At 39.0% G+C, this 19,315-nt stretch overlaps 2 protein-coding genes across 4 annotated transcripts in view; both read right to left on the reverse strand.

Moving 5' to 3' along the window:
- eepd1 (endonuclease/exonuclease/phosphatase family domain containing 1) overlaps positions 1-300 on the reverse strand; it is a 32,518-nt gene extending 32,218 nt beyond the window's left edge. The window contains exon 1 of one of the 2 annotated variants that reach the window (XM_044336029.1): positions 89-300. The gene's annotated coding sequence lies outside the window, so the exon portion shown is untranslated. Of the gene's footprint in view, positions 1-47 lie in introns of both variants that reach the window. The other variant, XM_044336028.1, reaches the window with a different exon arrangement.
- An 8,936-nt stretch (positions 301-9,236) lies between these two features.
- sept7a (septin 7a) overlaps positions 9,237-19,315 on the reverse strand; it is a 47,718-nt gene continuing 37,639 nt past the window's right edge. Inside the window, exons 8-15 of one of the 2 annotated variants that reach the window (XM_044336035.1) lie at positions 18,715-18,807; positions 18,393-18,489; positions 14,740-14,791; positions 14,212-14,337; positions 13,735-13,755; positions 11,828-11,963; positions 11,595-11,740; positions 9,237-10,738 (exon numbers count right to left, since the gene is read on the reverse strand). In XM_044336035.1, coding sequence (XP_044191970.1) covers positions 10,702-10,738; positions 11,595-11,740; positions 11,828-11,963; positions 13,735-13,755; positions 14,212-14,337; positions 14,740-14,791; positions 18,393-18,489; positions 18,715-18,807 — 708 coding nt within the window. In that variant the 3' untranslated portion in view covers positions 9,237-10,701. The remainder of the gene's footprint in view (positions 10,739-11,594; positions 11,741-11,827; positions 11,964-13,734; positions 13,756-14,211; positions 14,338-14,739; positions 14,792-18,392; positions 18,490-18,714; positions 18,808-19,315) is intronic. The other variant, XM_044336036.1, reaches the window with a different exon arrangement.

Genomic DNA, 19,315 nt, shown 5'->3' on the forward strand with positions numbered 1-19,315 from the left:
GATTTCACCTTCTTCCCTTCATTAAAAATGATTTTAGACATACGCACCATACAGCAGCTGTCCACAGCCCCGGCTACATGCTGCTCACCGTGTCTGTGCGCTCCGGGCGGCAGCAGCTGACTGTGTGTCTGTGTGTGAGAGAAGAGCTGGATATAAACAGTCTCCACAGAAAACTTTGCCCTCACTCAGTCTGCTGTCCGTCTGGCCACAGGTCGGCCTCCACACTCACTGATCTGACAGGGAGACGCCAGTTCTCACATCATTACAAACCACTGCTTCCAGCGTGCGTCAAGTCACACAGGTTCAGCCAAGACAATACCGGAACACCTTATTTGTGGTCTTCAGAATAAAAGTAAGGAGGAAGGATAAGCATGCAAGTCAGTTCAAATGAATATATAGAGTAAATCAATAAACACTAATGCCAAACCCATAGCCATAGCCTACTCGGTATGTTAAATTACATTCAATACAGGGCCTGTCCTCTCAGACTATGGGAAACCAAAAAGGACACAAGAAATAAATATAGGCTACATTAATAAATGTGAACTGCGCACCATAGCTTTAAATACATTGATACATTTAAAACTTTGCCAAGAAAGAAATAAAAGGTCAAGAAATAAAGATTTTCTGTATTGATTTATTGATTATTAAATGTCTCTACAATAAATTTCGAAATATATGTTATTCTCAATTTATTGCCCATTATTTTTAATTTCTGGCCAAATTTTAAATTTATCCTATTATAAAGTTGAACACATTTTACAATGGATTTAATGCACATGTGGTCCATCTTTTAAATATAATTTTCTTTTTCTGTGTCTAGAAACTTAATGTTGATAAAAGAAAAAAAAGTCATTTGTCAACCCGGCTTTTACTTTGAAAGCAAAGGTTTCCTTCATTATCAGCAGTAGCAGGAGGCTCCAGCCACGACAACTAAATGTTTTCTCTCACTGGAGAAGAAGAGCTGACTATATATATATGTAAATTTTGATATAGGGTATATTCAAATTTGGATTTGGCTTTAATGTAGGTTAATAATTGATCATTAAATAATTCCTGGACTTTGTAGCAACAAAAAGCCTGTTTGCAGTAAAGCAGAATAATAGCCTGTATAGTTTTAAATGATTCCTGATCCTACATTACAAACATATTTTTGTGAAACGTTTATATTCAGGTTTCTTATTGGTATTTGTAAAGACCTTTCAACCTGAATCTTTAGTATTGGTCTGAGCTAATTATTCTCATCAAACCGAACATGAAGTTTTCACTTTTGCAGCAAGTGGTTTTGACAGACAAATTGTAACATGCTGTGAAAAAAGAATTGAAAAAAGAATAGTCAAAATCCAAGCAGCAGGCTATACAACTATTTTCACAGCCCCTGTGAAGTGAGTGAATTGCCCCTCAAAGATTTTTGGTTCTAGTCTTTTGTTTTGAGGAAGAACTTTTGAGAAAATTCAAACCTGAAATGAACACATCTATCAGGACCAAACAGTAGGACCAGTCTGCAGCAATTGGTCAAAGCTTTCAGTATTTTACTGTGGACTCTATCAACAGAAGGTGTGTAACCAACGCTCTGGCTGCTTCCGCTCTGATCTTACCTAATTGAATTAGCATAACATTATAATTGTAGATAAGACGCATGCTTTGGTCTCATTCTTTATCAACAAAGCCTGTGATTATCCATTGATCTAATGCTTTCTCTCCTCTGTAATGGTGTTGAGAAACTCTCCATTCATGGATTGGATGATTCTTTTGAAATACCCACTGCTCACAAATCCAATCATTTTAAATATATTCTTTCTAAATGGAAATAAGACAGCCACAAAGCAACAGAGATATACACCATATACAGATTTCAGTGCCAACAGTGCTTTATTTCTGTATTTATTTGAATAGTTATTGTAATTATGCTACACCAGTAATTTTCAAAATGGGATTTAGAGACCACTGTGAGTTCTTGACAGGGTTGCACTGATGCTTCCGTTGGTTTTAGAGAGTCTCAGGAGAATCCAGGGCCTAGATGAGGATTCCAGAGGTTCTGAATGGGTTTCAGGGCTTCTTGAAGGGTCGTAAGGGAATTCCAAGGGTCCTTGTGATGACCACAGAGGTAACAAGGGATCTTTGAAGGAACCTCTTGAATTCTCCATGCAGTTCTAGGGGATCTGAAACAGGTCTCCAGAAGTTACTGAGAGATTCTGTGGGCTCCTGGGGGTTTACAATGATGTAGAGAAGTTTTGGGAGGTCTTTGTGGGGTTCCAAGGATCCCTCAGGTGGCTCTGAAGAGTATTAGAAGGGAATTCTTGTGGAGCACCAAGGATATTTTATTTCTTTTTTAATTCTTAATTCCTCTAGTTCTTGAGGTGGTTCAAATGGTCTTTCAGAGGATATTAAGGGTACCTGAGAGTATTCAGGATGTTTCCAGGGATCTTCAACAGAGGTTTTTGAGTACTTCTATGGCTCTTAAGTGGATCTAGAGATCTTGAGGGGTTTAGGTAGGCGATTGATGGAGTTCAAAGGATGTTTGAGGGTGATCTGAGGAGTATCAAATGGGTTCTAGGGAATTAAGGGGGTTCCATTCGTTGTTGAGAGGATTCAGAGAGGATTGCAGGGGTTGCTGGGATGGTTCCAGGGGTTTCGCACACCATGGTTCTCCAAGGATTACAGGGGTCCTTGGTTCCTGGGCTTCTTGACTGGAGCGCTCCAGTGATTCTTAGACATTTTTAAGTCCTTAAGAGGGTTACAGGGGCCTTTGAGAGGGTTTCCAGCAGTTCTTGATACACTTAATGGGTTGTTGAGAGGGATGCATAGATTCCAAAATAAAATTAGCACTATTTTAATTTGACAACCATCATAGCTTTTGCACGAGAATATCTAGCTCATCATTTTGATTATAGGCTTCACAGTCAGCACTGTTTCCTACTCCACAGACAGTTATGTAATGCATCATATCTGTCAAATGCAAATTCTATCACATGGAACTCTTTTTTTCATTTTATCATTTGGGTGCAATGTTCAATTAGTAACCTGTGCCATGGATCTCTGGCCCTAACAGATAATGTAGAGCAGACAGTCAGCTGTGTGCCAAGTTCCTCTGTAGTAAACGGATAGTCCACTGTTCATATCACAACTCTATTTAGAACCATGGTACCCCATGGCATAAATACTGCACATTGCCACCTCTGCCTGACCTCAGCTCTTATGCAACATGGGTAACACAAGAAAGACTCGAGGAGTTCAACATGTAAGATGGTGAAAAATAATCAGGACTCAAAACTGAAGGTATCAACATTCCTAAAAAGGGCAAGTAGAAAGGAAGGAGTGATTCTGATCTACATCCAAATTAGTTAAGAAGATTTGGATTTCACAGTGATATGAATTTAAAGAACACGACAGTGGTTTAGGGTTGATTTTCCCTGATGGTATCTAATCCTGTCTGTTGTCTAATATTACTGTCTAATCCTGCGGTTTTTGGCAGGTGGAGATTTTGGCCCCACTTGACCTTGTAAGTAAAGACTTGTGTTAGCCTATGGATGGAGGCCAGAGAAGATCAGATGTTGTGCAGTTACTTGTCAAACACTTTGTAATTACAATTAAATGTTTCCCTGCTAGCAAGTCCTTGTTTTGTCCTTTGAGTATGGTGTGTTGTCAGTGCATCCTTAGAACTCAAGGTAGTGGAAATGAGTGTAATAAATAGACTTATGAACATCATGAACAATGACAATTCCATATAGAATAAATGGATGCTTGTGGTTTGGAATTATAAAAACAAATTAGCGTTATTTGTGTCTGTTTTTGTAAGGGTTTCAATAATACTAATGATTTTTCCATGGTGGCAGCAGATCTGTCCAGCATTTTGTTCCAAAGCAAGTTCATTGTAGATATTCATGGTCCCCAGAGGATGTCCTAAGTCCTAATGATTTTGGTGACCCCTCCTCCCCTTCTTTTCATCCTCTAGTACCACCATCTTACATTAGACATTTCAAAATCTAATGTGCAGTTTGGCATGACATTTACTGAGCACATTCATGCTTCTCTGAAGATGCAACCTTTCCATTTTGAACACTTTAAGACCTCTCCTATTATGTCAAATCATCAAAATTGTGTACAAGATGGACTCTTGGCTGTTTCTAAGAGAGATTTGCTGTGGATATTCATGGTCCCCAGAGGATGGTTCCTCAGAGCTCTTTAGTGTCACTAAAAGGCAATCACAGATCAAATGAGTAGATTGTAATGAATTTTGTAGGCTCAAAGAAGAGCAGATTCATCAGTAAATTCTTCATTACATCCATATGATCTGTAATTTAATCCAACCCATTCATTTTTCAGGGAGTAATTACCATAGGAGCCTTCAGGGTTTGCTAGTGTGGCTTTACTTTTTTGCTATGATAGTGTGGCTCCAGGAAAGGCAATGTCTTTAGTTGGTTGGTCAATCTACCCCACTTTGGTCCAGATGGAAAAATCTCTATAGCTTTTGAATGGATTTCCACAAATTCATTATAGACGTTCATGGTCCCAATAGGATGAATGCCAATGACTTTGGTGAGCCAATAACCTTTCCTCTAGCACCTCCAGCAGGTCAAAGCTTTAACTTATAATGAGATATGGCTTTATCTACTCGATGGATTAACACAAAATTTTGCACATTCATAGTGTCCTGAAGATTCCAATCACTTTGATGATCCCTTGACCTTTTCTATGTTGTCACAGGTTTACATTGTGGTTTTAAGTAAAATGTCTTGACAACGCAAAGATATCCCTGACCTGTTCCCCACAGGATGAATTGTGACACTTGCTTTAGTTTTGCAAGTATTTTTTTCAAATACCTGCAAAACTTAAGACATTCCCATCAACCTGAGCTGTACTTTGTATTCAGTGCTAATCAGTAAATGTTAGCATGCTAATATGCTAAACTTAAGTAGTGACTTAAGTAGTAGTAAACATTCTCTCCTAAACACCAGCATGTTGGTATTGTCATTGTGAGTATGATGACCTGATCATTTTAGCATTTATCTCACTGCAGACTATTTTAAATGGGATCAATTTTACAAGAATAGGGAAGATTCCCTTATTCCTAGTGCTGTCTCATATTGTTCTTATTAGCTGTAATACCACTTGCATCAGCAGTAACAGGTATAATATATTTTAAAGCAGATATGTAATGTCTCATGATTGACTACATGCTAACTCAGAGACTTTTAGTCCCTGAGTAAATGAAGGATAATGAGGAGTTTGGAAATGTTTGAGCATGAAAATGGTCAAAACTATTATTCTCATACAAGATACATTTAAATATTGGCACAAAAATGTCACCTATAGGCAGACTCAATCCAAAAGCACTGGTGAAAAAAGTGAAAAAAATTCTAGAGTCTACTGATCCCATTGCTGGCTCTCTGAATAACATGCTTTGTCTGGAGTGTATAAAACTGAGCCCAACAGAAAGAGTGTTGACGGTCTCGGTGACACATTTCCTACAGTCTTATCATTTTGCCCAGGGCTGGAGCTAACCCAGAAACACTGCAGCTCTCAATGAACCAGGTCAATGTCAGAACAGCAATTAACCAAACATGAAGAGACTCTGATTAACCTGATAAGGAGCAGAAGTTGGCCGCAATAGTGGAGGTACAGTAAGGTACAATGGACAGGAGGGTATAGTGAGTTAATAAAGAAAAATAAAGCAGATTTAAATCAGAGAATGAAGCAAGTTATGGTTTAATAGCAGTATACGTAGCTGCAAAAATACTGTGTTAAACAAAGAATCATTGCAATGAAGACAGGTCAGTTCCTGTCTTTTTGGAGCCCGAAGCAGGATTAGATTTGTGACCCACTCCTGTCTTGTCATGTGGGCTGACAAATGGGGTTTTAGTGTACACTGCTGTAATTGGCTGGGGGTGTCTTCACCTGGGTGACCCGAGGGCACAGCCGACCAATCAGCAAATGGAGAGGCCAAAGCAGACTAGCTGTCACATTAGGAAGACTGTGGCGTGATACTGCAGTGCAGCAGTGTGTGTGTTTGTGTGTGAGTCCAAAGGGTCCAGCATTTGTTTGAATAAGCCAGAAGGAACACCAAATTTAGGATTATATCAATAAATGGAGCCAATATTGACTTTTTAAATGAAAAATCTATTGACCACATCTGATATTGATATGATACAGGATGAATGATTAGAAGCTTTAATTTGGAACTGATCAATATATTGGCTGTCTGTGGGAAGACCTCACTTTGAACTGATTCAAATGCAACACTACGATTCACAAACATCTTAAATGGGCCCATGTTCATCTCCTGTTGTGCTGTTTGCTAAAGTCAGCTGTGGTCAGGAAGTAAACCTAGACCCAAGCTGTTTCCTAGCAACACAATTCCTGTGACATAGGTTTCAGTGAGGAGTGGACCAGGAAGGTCTTAATGCTGTTTTAACTTTTCCACCTTGATTGTGACATCCTGGAGGATAGATGGAATACTTCTAATCTTTTGGAAAGAAAAGATTACTGACAAATAATGATAAGCAAAATCTGCTGCTGTAATCCATAAAACAATAATGATTGCATCAGCCATTAAAAACCCATACCAATCCACTTTTCATTGTGTTCACGTCTAACAGTTCTTTAGAGTGCTAATAGGACATAGTCTGTCTGCTGAGGGTTCATAAGGTTAATTGATTTTACTCCTCTCGCCCTGAACCAAACTTTAACATTAAAATTAAATAATCTCAGGCTCAATTATTAGTATAAAGGTTAGTTGCTATGTCATAGCCTTTTGGTTGGCTAGTTTCATATTCTATTGTATTCGGCGTGTCTACAATCAATACTATTTGGTGACTTAAAAATTTGTTGCTCTCTTGTATTATATGTTGTTGGACTACTGGCAAAAATATAATTTTTAATGTGAAGACAAAAAGGTATGGCATTTCATTTCGTTTCACTGTCAGGAACCATTTTATCTTACAAGGCATAATTGCAAATAGGCACACAAAGGTAAATGATTACAAGAAAATAATGTATATTGTACTAAGGCCAGTTTTAGAAAGTTTATGTAATTATTGAGTTTATTTTATGTATGTTTGAACCCTTTTATGCGCTTAGAGAAAATCAGTAAGAATTCCTGAAGCCCCAAGAGCCATTTAAAAACTGTTCAAGAAGTCCAGCAACCATGGAACTGTCTCAGCAACCCCTGCAATCCTTTTAAGTGCATCTGGACTCCTCTCATGAACCCCAGATCCCTGTTAAAGATCTCAGAGACTCCCAAAGAACCCCATCTACTCCTTCAACAATCTCTGGAACTCCTGGAATCTCTGGTTACCCCTGAAATCTCCTCAAGAACCATCTGAATAACAAGGGCCCAAAAATCCACCCCTGTCAAGTTCCTCCCCCAGCCATTAGAGCCACATTAAGGACTCCTGGAATCTCCTCAGTGACTCCCAAAACCTTCCCAAGAATCCCTGGAACACCTCAAGGTCTTCTTAAATCCTTTAAGGACCTCTAAACCACACTTAAAAGCCCCTAGAGCTACCACAAGGACTCAAGGGCCTCCTTCAAGAATTCCCTGTCCTTGTCCATGAACCATCACAGGGACCCAAGGAACCACCTCAAGCACTCACTTAAGGACTGCTAAGAGAAGAATCATTAGAACTTAAAGAGAACTTAAAATCCTATCAATGACCTCTGGAGACTCCTCAGTGATCCCTAGAATCCCCCAAAACTTAGACTATAAAATCTAAGTATTAGAGCACCTCGAACTCCCACAAGGGCTCAGTGAGCTCCTCCAAGAATCTCCAGAGACCCTCACAAATAACCACCTCAAGACATCTGTCAAGAAAGTCTGCAATCTTCACAAGGACACCTGGAATACCCTCACTACCTCCTAGAACTTTCTGAACCGCTTGACCCCCTCAAGAACCCAAGGTGGTGTCACAGACTTCCACTCTGAAAACCAAGTCAGCCCCCTTTCCTTTAATACTCAAGAAATTACAAGGAAACATAATACCCAAATAACACAAACAGACTACCTTACTGGCTCTTTTGTCACAAGTGCCAAGTGGGCAGCTATTGCCTTGGTGACCCTCAGACTGAAGTGCACTGTGATAAAGCCTCTAATCTGACCTGTTTGAGCAAAATGCCCAGAAGGTTAGACAGGAAGGATCTTTCCAGTGGGTAAAAGGCTATGACAACACAAGTGGACTGTGAATCCTTTACTAAGCATACTTGGGGTTTTGAGTGCATTGAGACAAAAACAGCTGGGTCATGTTTAAAGTCCAAAGAAACACTGATAAGGCTGATCAAACGCATGGAGAGTCCCTGAACGTGTACAAACTGAGGAGGCAGTGCAGTGCTGCCACCTGCTGGAAGCAAACATAATTAGGACCCAAATGCAAACCTGTACTTCATGGGCAGAGGCATGTGGATACCAATGTGTAGTGCTGCATATGGTTATACTTTTTCAATACTTTACTTCAAGGAATATAAAACATGATTCTCTACGTGGTCATTTTAGTCGTAAAAGTAAAACACATAAAAGCACAAAAATGCAAAAATCAGTAACTTTGATCAAGGAATAAGTGAAAAAACGTAAAAATCTGAGCAAGCATTTGATGCCAGCTTTGGGTACTTTAGTTGTTTTTTTATACTCAGTATTAACGTATTCAGTATCCAGCCCTACCTGTGTCCACATAGTTTTGTTTACTTTGGGTCTTGGGCTGGTTGTCATGGTTTAGGCTAGCCCCCTTCTTTCCAATGAAGGGAAAACATCATGCTACAGCATACAGTGATGTTTTAATATTATGAGTGTTTTTACAAATTCAGTTGACAAACTTCATTTTGTCAACAGTTTGTGTTTGCCCCTTTCCTGTTTCAGCATGACAAAGCCCTTGTGCACAAAGACAGCTCTATAAGAAAACGTTTTCCCAGTTTGGTTATAAAAAGCTGACTGGCCTGCAGAGCCCTGACCTCAACCCCATCCAACATCTTTGGGATGAACTGCAGCACTGACTGTGAGCCAGACCTTATTGCACAACATCAGTACTGGACCTACCAAACCTGCATCCAGGTTCCAACATCTAGTGGAAAGCCTAAAACCAGAAGAGTGGAGGCTGATATAGCAATATATTACTGAACATGGTTTTGGAATGACATGTTCAATAACCCCATGTGGATTTAATATTCAGTTGTCCACATACTTTTTGCCACAGTGTGCCTTTTTGTCTTGTAGTGTAATCTTTTCAAACACTTTCACCAAATTCACCTGTTTTTCCCCATCACAATTTTATTATGTGACTTTTTACAGTAAAAACAAAACATTACAAAATACAGATGCAGTACACAAACAGTGCTAAATGTGATGTAAAGAAAGCCAGCTTGGTACGGTTATGGAGCCGACTGCTGTTTGACTGAAGCATCTCAGCTCCAGCTTTCCTGTCCACTGACATCTCACACAGCCTTTCAAGATCCTGCCCCTGGAAAGATTTGTTTGTGTTGCTGTTGCATATTAGCCTGGGATTGCCAGATCGATTCACAAATGCAAATTACTCTGGGACCTCTGAGTTCATTTTTGATTTCCAAGTAGCGTTATCAACAGGCGCAGACCAAAATGCCTCTGGATGCAACTGGACAGATCTACAACCAATTAGAGCAACGGAACGTGTGACGTAGCGCTGTGCGACGTAGCCCGCACAGTCATCTGTACAGTCATCATATCTGTACGATGACTGTACAGATACATTGTTGTTGTGATGTGATTGGCCTGACTCGGGCCAGGTCAGCTGTAAATCTGTCTGAATGGGAGGTGGGTCAGATGCATCTGCCAGAGCAAATAAAACATGAACTTTCAGTTTCATGTGGTTCCCAGGCTAGTTGCATATAGAATCTGGACAAGAAGTTCAACTAAAGGTGTGTTGATTCATTATGTAAAAAGCAGTTGAGCAGTTTCTTTACATTGTTGCACTCAGGATGAGTGAAGTCAGGAATACATGGAGGGTTTCCAAGAGCAGGGCTGGAAAACATGGGCTATGATAATCGAAAACAAAAATCAACACAATTTCTCTACCAGGACCAATACAAAAGAAAAAAAGAAAATGAACACGAAGTAAGAAAATGTTACACGTGATTGAAGTTAAACACTGCAGTTCATGGTTATACAATTTACATTACAGGAGATGGGGGAGCATAATACCTTGGGAGGAAATAAAATGTGAGACCTAAAAAAGAGAACCAAAAGATATATATTTATATAAAAAACAGTGCCTGAGGTGAGCTTCAGCCTTACACAGTCTGCCAATGTGCAGAAGTGAAAGGCTGACCTCTTTGTTTGTTTTTTGGCATTAAAAGGATACAGCACTGCCAGTGCAGCATCCAACATTCCCAAACTAGAGAAAGAAAAGAGGAAAGACTGAGTGGACTCTGAACTTTGTCTTTGTGTTTAACATGAGGGAAGGATGCCAGTGGCGTGTTAATATAATTGTGTGTCCCTGGTAGGAGTCAATAGAGATAAGAAGTTCTTTAAAGAGGAACATGTAGAAATGTGAAGTATTTTTGAGGTCGATTGGTCAAATTCAGAGTCCTCACAATACTGCCCCCTGGCTTTCTTTTGATTATTACACAGTAATATGGTCAAACAGCGGATGTAGTTGATCGACAGATGTTTTGACAATCAAGGCTGGCAGGTTGGCAAATAATAATACACTGTAACATTGGGAAGGTCCTCCGGGGATATTAAAATATCTTCTTCTTTTTGTTCTTTTCCAAGGTCCTGTAAAATACAAGAAACAAGAGCACAGAGAAGCAGTCAAGCATCCAAGAGTCTCTTGCCTTCCAAAAAACACAATCTGTTTAGTTTCAATAGGCTCCAGGTGTTAGTGCAATTCCTTGCATCTTAGGTCTGTATTGGAGAATCCAGCATGCAAGTCCTACTATGCTCTGTTTTAGTGGTTGCAAAATTGAATGAAATGCTGCAAAGCATGATGTGGCCACTTAAAATAATCCTACAAAAAACTGTTTTCTAAATGAATATGGGCTTTTAGCAGATTTGCATTTTGGTTGTTTGTTAAAGCATTTGATCTGTAGTGAGTCAGAGGTTCACAGAGGAGTAAGACATGACTGCTGAGGCGAACAGTCAAGCACACATACATATTTGTTGAGTATTTCCAGCAGCAGGGCAACAAAGTGACCAGTGTTGCATTATTTCTCTAGAAATTCAATTTTTTTCTCAAGTCAAAAACACAAAGTAGTATTATGGCACATTGAAGAGTTTCTTTTTTCAATTTTGTTTTGATCTCTACTCTAAATAGCCATTTATTTTACATAAAGCCTGCAGCTTGCGAGAGACCAGAGAATGCATAGAGCCCTGTTTTGCTAGCCTAAGTTTAAATTAATAAATTACTGTTTGCTCTTTTAATAATTAAATTAAAACTTTTATTTTTTTTTTACATTTTCTGTTTTCTGTTTCTTGTTGCACAGTCTGTAGGGTCTTCAGTGAGTTGTATTAAGTTTAAGTGACATCTTCGGGTAATTCAGGTTACAGTCAGATTAAGCCTGAAACCCCTCTTTAAACCAGTTAAGAAGCACCATAATAAGACACTGATCATCATGTGTGAAGGTGTATTTACCTGGAGGCGTCTAGTTTCTGCTGTTCCAGAATCCTCTGCTGGGTCTCCCAGCTGGCCTTCTCCTCCTCATGTTGGCGACGCTTCTCTTCCAGTTCTTTGTGTTGGGCCTCCAGGTTCTTTTTCATTTGCTCGTGACGCCTCTGGAGCTGCAAGGAAATGGAAGTGCAGTCAGAGGTTTGCCAAGAGTTCATAAAGAAAACACAATACAAAAAAAAACACCTTAATTGATTTACCTCAGCCTCAGAGTCTTTAAGCTTCTGGAGCTTCTCTTTGACCTTCATCTCAAACACTTGTTCCATTTCTTGTTCCATCTTTTTCATCTTAGACACATGGTCCCGCCGCTCCTCCTCCATCTGGGCGAGAGGACTCCTGGAGACACAAACCATGTTCATACAGACCGCACAAAGTGGCAAGATATGTGGATGGTGACACATCTATGACATCCCAGGTGGACATTTAACATCAGTGTTAACCACAGATGTGTCCCCCTCCCCCTTACTAAGGTGTGGCTGAGTGCCGAGTGATGAGAAGGAGAAGAAGGATCAGGGGAAGAGGAAAGACCAAGCTTGCTTTCCTTCTCTGGAAGCCCTCTACAATAGACAGCTTCCAGAGAAGGGTGTAGCTAAAAGGTGACAGGGACTTTTCATGAGAGAATAAGCCCTTGGTCTGACACTAACCATGCCTTGCTAAGCAATGATGTCTACACATCACCTACTTGTCCCGGTGAAGAAGTGTCAATAGTAGCTAGAAGAAGCATTTTTTACCCTGTTTCTAGTGCTAAATCAGCCTGTTTACTAGTTAGCTAGCTATATTTATTCAAATTAATTGTGTAGAGATGAGCACTAATGGCAGCTAGTTTACATATTCACAGACACCAATGATTGAAAACAAATCTACAGTATCAGTCAATGTATCATTCATTTTAGCCACACTAGCAGCATGGAATTTGGTACAGACATTCATGTTACCCAGAGGATGAATTGTATTAACTTTATGGACTGTCTGACTTTTCATCTAGTTCCCCCATCAGGTCAAAATTTAAATTTGTCCAATACTTTGGTTCCCATTAGCCTCATTTGTGCTTTGTGTTTTATGCTTTTTTAAACATGTTAGCATGCTAACAAGCTAAACTAAGATAGCAAATCTTATACCTACTAAATATGAGCATGTTAACATTTTTATTGTGAGGAAGCTGGCATGGTGAGGTTAGCATTTAGCTCCTGTTATTCTGACTTGAGAGCATTCATGCATCATTCCAAGATGGTTAGCCTTGTTGCTAGCAGTGTAGTCACACCAGATAAATGAAAAATTCAGCTGAAATTAGGTTTTTGTTGTCATGTTTTATGTTTCTAGCAGTTATCAGGTGAAACCAGCTAACAAGCTGTGTATTAGCTGAATTCTGTCTCATTAGACCATGCTAACGAACTAAAAATAATAATCTGAGCAATGAGATTATGTTTTGAAAGCAGCAGATAAACCAGCAATTATTAATTTTTGCCTTGTAGATACAGAAAAGTGAAATAGTTAAAACTACAGCAAAAAGCAAGCAACAAGCTAGTAAATAACATCTGTAGTTGGGCCAACATTGTATTGAAGTACTAAACTGGTTTTTCTGACAGTGGTGATGTAATGAAGTGTTGTAGGGCGGCGCGTCGACACACACCTGTTCACTGCCGGTACGGGGGTTGTACGTACAAAATAACAGGGGTGGCCGTTTTGACGGATGACGTTCAGTATGTTTTGGCCTTTGATTAGTCATTAGCTTTGCAGTAACTGCACACAGAAATCAATGAAGGCATCAAATGTACTTAATAAGAACTGTGTAATCAAGCTGCAAAGCAAGTAGCCATCTTGCTGATTGATTGACATTAATTAGATATATTGCACACATCTCATGCAGAAGCTTATAAGGTATAACATGTTTTGATTGTATTTCTGTCTCTAGTATGAATTTATGGCATGTAATATATAGCCAAACAAACCCACTAAATTTAATAATATTTCAATGTTTCATTCAAACCAATATATAAATTTCAAAGCGTTGCACAGAGAAAATCCTATGAGACAGGGAAAATGAAAAAGGTTGGAGCGAGGAGGAAGAAAAGTATCTGTGAGGTTATGAAGAAGTGAAATAACTTACATGCCTTCATCCGTCTCAGGTCTAAAAACAAACAAATGCAGACACTTAGCTTGCTGCCATAACCCATGCATTAGCTTGTGAGAGTGTGCTGGTGATTATTGACGGCTGCAGCTGGTGGATTAGGAGTCAGATGGTGCCTCAGTTAGTGCTGTCAGATTAGACACAACTGATACTGGTGGCTAGTTAGTGGGGGGTTAGTGCTGGCTTGTTTGGGCCAGAAATGGGTTTAAAGGTTTGGACTGCTTTAGTGACAGCTTGGCAACTTTAATCAGTTGCTGAAGACTTTGACCTCTGAACTGCAATTACCTCCACAGTGACATAGTAAATGTGCTGCTCAGAGACGGAACCAGCAGCCAAATCGGCAACACGTTCCAGTAGGATAGAAGACAACCTCCTGTTTCACTTGAAATATTATTAAAGGGCACTTAAGAAACATGAACACAACAATATCATGTATACTTGTCCTGATGAACTCACTTGGTTAGCTGTCCTTTGGTCTTGTTGTTGTCCACACCATTATAGGTGACTGCAGCCAGTTTCCTGCTACGGTAGTTTTCATAATGAACGTTGTTTGTCACATCCTTCAGGTCCTGCATGTGGGTCCTGGAAACAACAAAAGTGGATGTAAATAAACACATCTCTCACTGAAAGAACCAGTTTGCTTATTGTACACCTGCTTTGTTAAATCAATACTCTTTCTTGAATATGTTTTCATATAGGTGTTGCACTTTGCTATATTTTCTGTGGCATCCACTCCTGAGCACAACTATTCTGGTCTCTCCATGAGAACTGTGTGGAAAAACTTTAATTGTATTCTGTTTGGCATTGGTATAGTACTTCTTCTAGTAATATGAATTATGACCTCTTCTATTATTACAGATCTGAGGGGAAATACTGCAAGTACCAGGCATTCATTTGTCACAGGGTTGAATGAGACATTTAGGCACTGACAGTCAGCCCAGCACAACCTCTCCTGTGCTGCAGATGATGTGTGTTGGTGCTCACCTGATGAGCATGTTCCGGAGGATTGTAAAATCACAGTGCTCTCCATTCTCCACTGTGAGAAGAAGCAAACAGAAGCAGAGTTTAGACGCAATAACATGATCTGATCAGAACATCATATGAACATAACTGAGACCCGTAGGGATGCTGGAAACTAGACAATAGAATATAGAGCAACTAATATTTACCAATGCAGCTACCAGTCCCATCATATCAACATATGAAAGAAGAACTACAACTTATTACAACTTGGGTTTTATTCTCATATATATTGATAATTCTGTGCTGACAAAAGTAAGTCAGTGAACGCATAATGTCACTGTATATGAAAACTGTGTGTGCACAATTACAGTAACAACAGTGAGTCAAAGTTGAGGCAGGAAGTGGGTCTGTAAAATGTGATGGTTGTTCACAATGGACAGTTTGGGTAATAATGTAACAGTTAGTCTTTGTTTTCTCTTCCAAATAAAAGAGAACTAACCCGTCAGCTTGTTTCAAATCTGTCTGATCATCTGACTGCTCGTGTTTCTTGCCTTAGTAGACTTAGTGATGTCGCCACATTGTGAGATCACAGCAATTACTTTGGTTTAGTTCAATGTTATCAGAACTGAACTTAAAAATTTAAGGATACTGAAATGTTAAATATATTCATCATGACATAAAGAGAAATTCTGAAAATATCAAGATGAGGGCAAAGCAGACAATATGTGATCATATGATATGCAAATATGAAAATGAACAACATACATGATGGGGTTTCTGTGCTTCATTTTCTCATTTCCTGGTCATATAGTACATACATTCTATAGTATTATATGTAGACTGTATGTTTATATTATGTAGTGTAGTGAAATAATGTGTTAATCAAAAAGTCAACACAAGAGTAGTTAGAACAGAGTTCCAAAACAGAGAAAAAGAAGAAAAAGGTTATCAGATGAGTAAAAAATTTAATGAACTCATTTTAACTTAAGTATAGAAAGAATAATAACACACTGTACTTTTCATTTAATTAGTTGGTGAAAACAGAAAATAGCTTTTTATTTTTGTTTTTTACCATGGACCATTTGATCAAATATATCAAAACTTTATTTTACTCTTCAATTCATCTTTCACTAGCTTTTTTTATTTAGTTTTCCTATTTTTGTGGTCTTCTTTCATCTGTTACATTTAAATCATCCATCTATCACAAATTTTATATATACTTAGCAGTATTATTACACATCTTAAATACTTTTACAACCTTTTGTGACTCAGGGTTCCATACTTAGAGCCTTAAATTTAACTATTTTGTCTAAATTCTTTTTCAGGCTCTCCAAAGCCCTGCAGATGACATAATGACATGTAGCAGCATAGATATGGATGAGTGTAGTACCAGACAGCACCAGCAGAGAGCATCATGTGCTGCTTTTCTGTCCCTCCTACAGTAAACTCACCACAGTCCCCTGAGGTTTCTCTGGACTGCTGTGGTAGAGTGACTCACATAGCTTCTCAGGGACCTTGCCCTCTTTCTCTCTCCCGCCCTCTCTCCATATTTATGCTGACATGGAGCCAGAAACATTTTTGGTATTCCAAAACTCATTCTCCATGAACGGCAAACCAGTTTCATGGTAGCACTCCTACATGTGATCCACTAAGCAGTTCTTACGCAGTTGTATTTTTTTGAGACGACAGAAAGAGTCTGAACATTAGATTTAATATGATCTGCAATGTTCCCATCACTGCCTCCAATTTATTTGTTACAGTAAATACCTCTGAGCTTAGTCACATTCAGACTGTGTCCTCATCACTTCAAGTTGAATATGTTGTCATGTTACATATGTCTAACCGCAGTGTGACTGAAACTTCCTGTGTCATGTCAAACAAAACCCTCATATCCTGTGCTGAAGAGAAATGTCTGACTTCAGTGTGTCTCTGTGTGTGTGCGACTAGCAGCAGAACAAACACAAGCCAACTGTGTCGGGGCCAATTCATACAAAAAACGAATAAAGTTTACATAAACTGGTATTTTATTCATCATTTTAGGAATGAAACTGATTCAACATACAAGTATTAAAGTGACCCTGTGGAATAATCTTTTAATCCTGTAAATCTGCTTGTAATCAACTGGTTTAACTTCAGTGTTTCTCACCAAAACACACTGGGCCTCATGCAAGAACATTTTCTTATTCTTTTCCTGATCTCTCATTTTTCAAGTTTGTCTTCAAACAACAGTCAGGAGTCCATATGAACATTGACACATGTTTTTCTTGCTGTTCATACTGACCATTAGAAGATCCCTTCATAATGCGCTTACAATGGAAGTGATGGAGGACAAAATCCACAGTCCTCCTTCTGTGCAAAAAATGTATTTAAAAGTTTATCTCAAGCTAATATGAAGCTTCAGCGTCCAAATGAGTCAAACCAAGTAGATATCTTTCAACGTTACAGTCTTTTTAGTGCCAAAGTTCCTCTTTTTGTTACTAAACTTCCACCTGCAGCTCAACAGGGAAACACTGTCCGAGGAAACACAAAGAGGGAATTTGATGCTAAAAAGACTGTAAATGTGTCAGATATCCACTTGATATGACTAACTCAAGACTGCTGAAGCCTCATATAAGCTTCACATCAACTTTTAAATGACTGTGTGGACACACTGTGGATTTTGGCCTCCATCACTTACATTGAAAGCACATTTGAAGGGTCATTTAATATCCAGTATGAACAGGAGGAATGATTACAGCGAGGAAAACCTCTTTCACTGTTCATATGGACACCTGACTGTTGCTCTAAGACACACATTAAAAATTTTGAACCTGTCCTTGAAACTACTATTTTCATTTATTCATTTTTTCCCCATTCTTCATTCATTTCCATGACAACATGGCCGCTCCATATGCTGACGATCATGTGACACAATCAAAAGCATCAGAACAGTCACTGAGTAGACCTCAGTGTATCGCGTTTACACCTGTTTGTGTTTGATGTTTCACCTGTTTGACTTTTTTTTTCTCCTCAGTCTTTTATTGGCTGCCTGAACCACACATTTGTATCACCGCCCTCTGCAGTTGGCAGGAGTGTGTATTGTGTCACAGCAGACTTGTGAGTACATGTGTAGCCAGTTTAGTACAACATACAAACAAAACAGGTGCCTGCTCATCACTGTGCTGTTCCATAGCATCTCTAGTGATCAAAAAGTACCTTTAACTTACTTTGTGTTATTATCCGTCTTGAGTTTCAACATGTTATCGTGTTGGAATGAAGTTACCATGATGGAAAAATGTTACTTGAACATGCTATCATTTATATCTTGTTACTGACCAAATTTTGTTAGCAGTTTTTCAATTGCTGGATCTAGAGCTTGTTTCACTGTTGGTCATCTTGAAAACATTAGATTATTAATTAAATTACAAAATTAAAAAAATACATGAGTAAGTGTTTAGAACATGAATGATTTTTCTGTGTGTGTGTTGCGTGTGTGATGAACACTGCGATGAAAGCAAAACAAGAGCGCATGGGTTGTGTTACTGCTTTGCAAACCATCTACACATGATATTCAGTAATCCAATAAAACTGTGGAAATATTTGTGTGTGCGGGTGTGTGTATATGTGTGTGTGTGTGTGATTCCACTTAGTTGATCAATTTACAGGCTGGGATCAGTTGACCTTTGACCTCTCACCTTCAGCCACACCCCAGGGGTACTGCCTCCCGCGCACTCGCTTTCCATTGACCTCGATAATGGTGTTACTACCCACTACAGCCAGGGGTAAACGATCCTGCAGAAAGGAGGGAGGGGACACAACTGTTGCATAGCTCACACACACACGACGGCTAAAAATACACCGTAGGCTGTGGGTGTGTACTAACATACACGGAAACACTGCATGTATGACATACATAAAAAAAAAAGACATTACATTAAATTAAAAGTGTTCAGTGCAACTAAAAAAAAAAAAAACAGAGCGACAGATTTATCGGAAGGTTGCTTCAACAGAACAGACCTTGATCTTCCTGACTATCTTCATCTCCTCCTCATCGTCCGTCTCTGGGAACTCGTAGATTTTGATTTTGTGCTCTTGGATCTCTTTCATGATCTACACACAGTTAGAGAGAGTAGGAGACAGAGGGTGGAGGGGTGAGATGGAAAAACAGCGTGAGAGGTAATGTAGTGAAGTGAGCTCTATGTGGGACGGACAGGTCAATAGTCACACTAGAGGTTAGTCGATACACGCAGGAGGAGGATCCTATAATTTGATTATGGGGCTTTTGATGGATAATGAAGAAAGAGATTATTTGAACTTGTCAGAGAGTCAAACACAAAGCTGTGGATGTCTATTGTGAAAGCAGATCACATCTGCTTTTATTAAGGCTGAGTATTATTTGAAATGTATCAAGACTGGTGCCAATAAGAGGCCCAGCGTTTCTGTAACAATACTAACCATACTTTCCCCACATGTTCCACTAAATACATACAGTATCCTTTAGGAAATTAAGCCAACTTTCTATAATGTATTTAGTGCAATATAATGCAACAATTAGTTGATTAATTGATCTGTTGATCGAAAGAAAATTAATCTTCAACTATTTTGATAATCAAATAGT

This window comes from Thunnus albacares, chromosome 19, assembly GCF_914725855.1.
Source record: "Thunnus albacares chromosome 19, fThuAlb1.1, whole genome shotgun sequence".
Taxonomy (NCBI): domain Eukaryota; kingdom Metazoa; phylum Chordata; class Actinopteri; order Scombriformes; family Scombridae; genus Thunnus; species Thunnus albacares.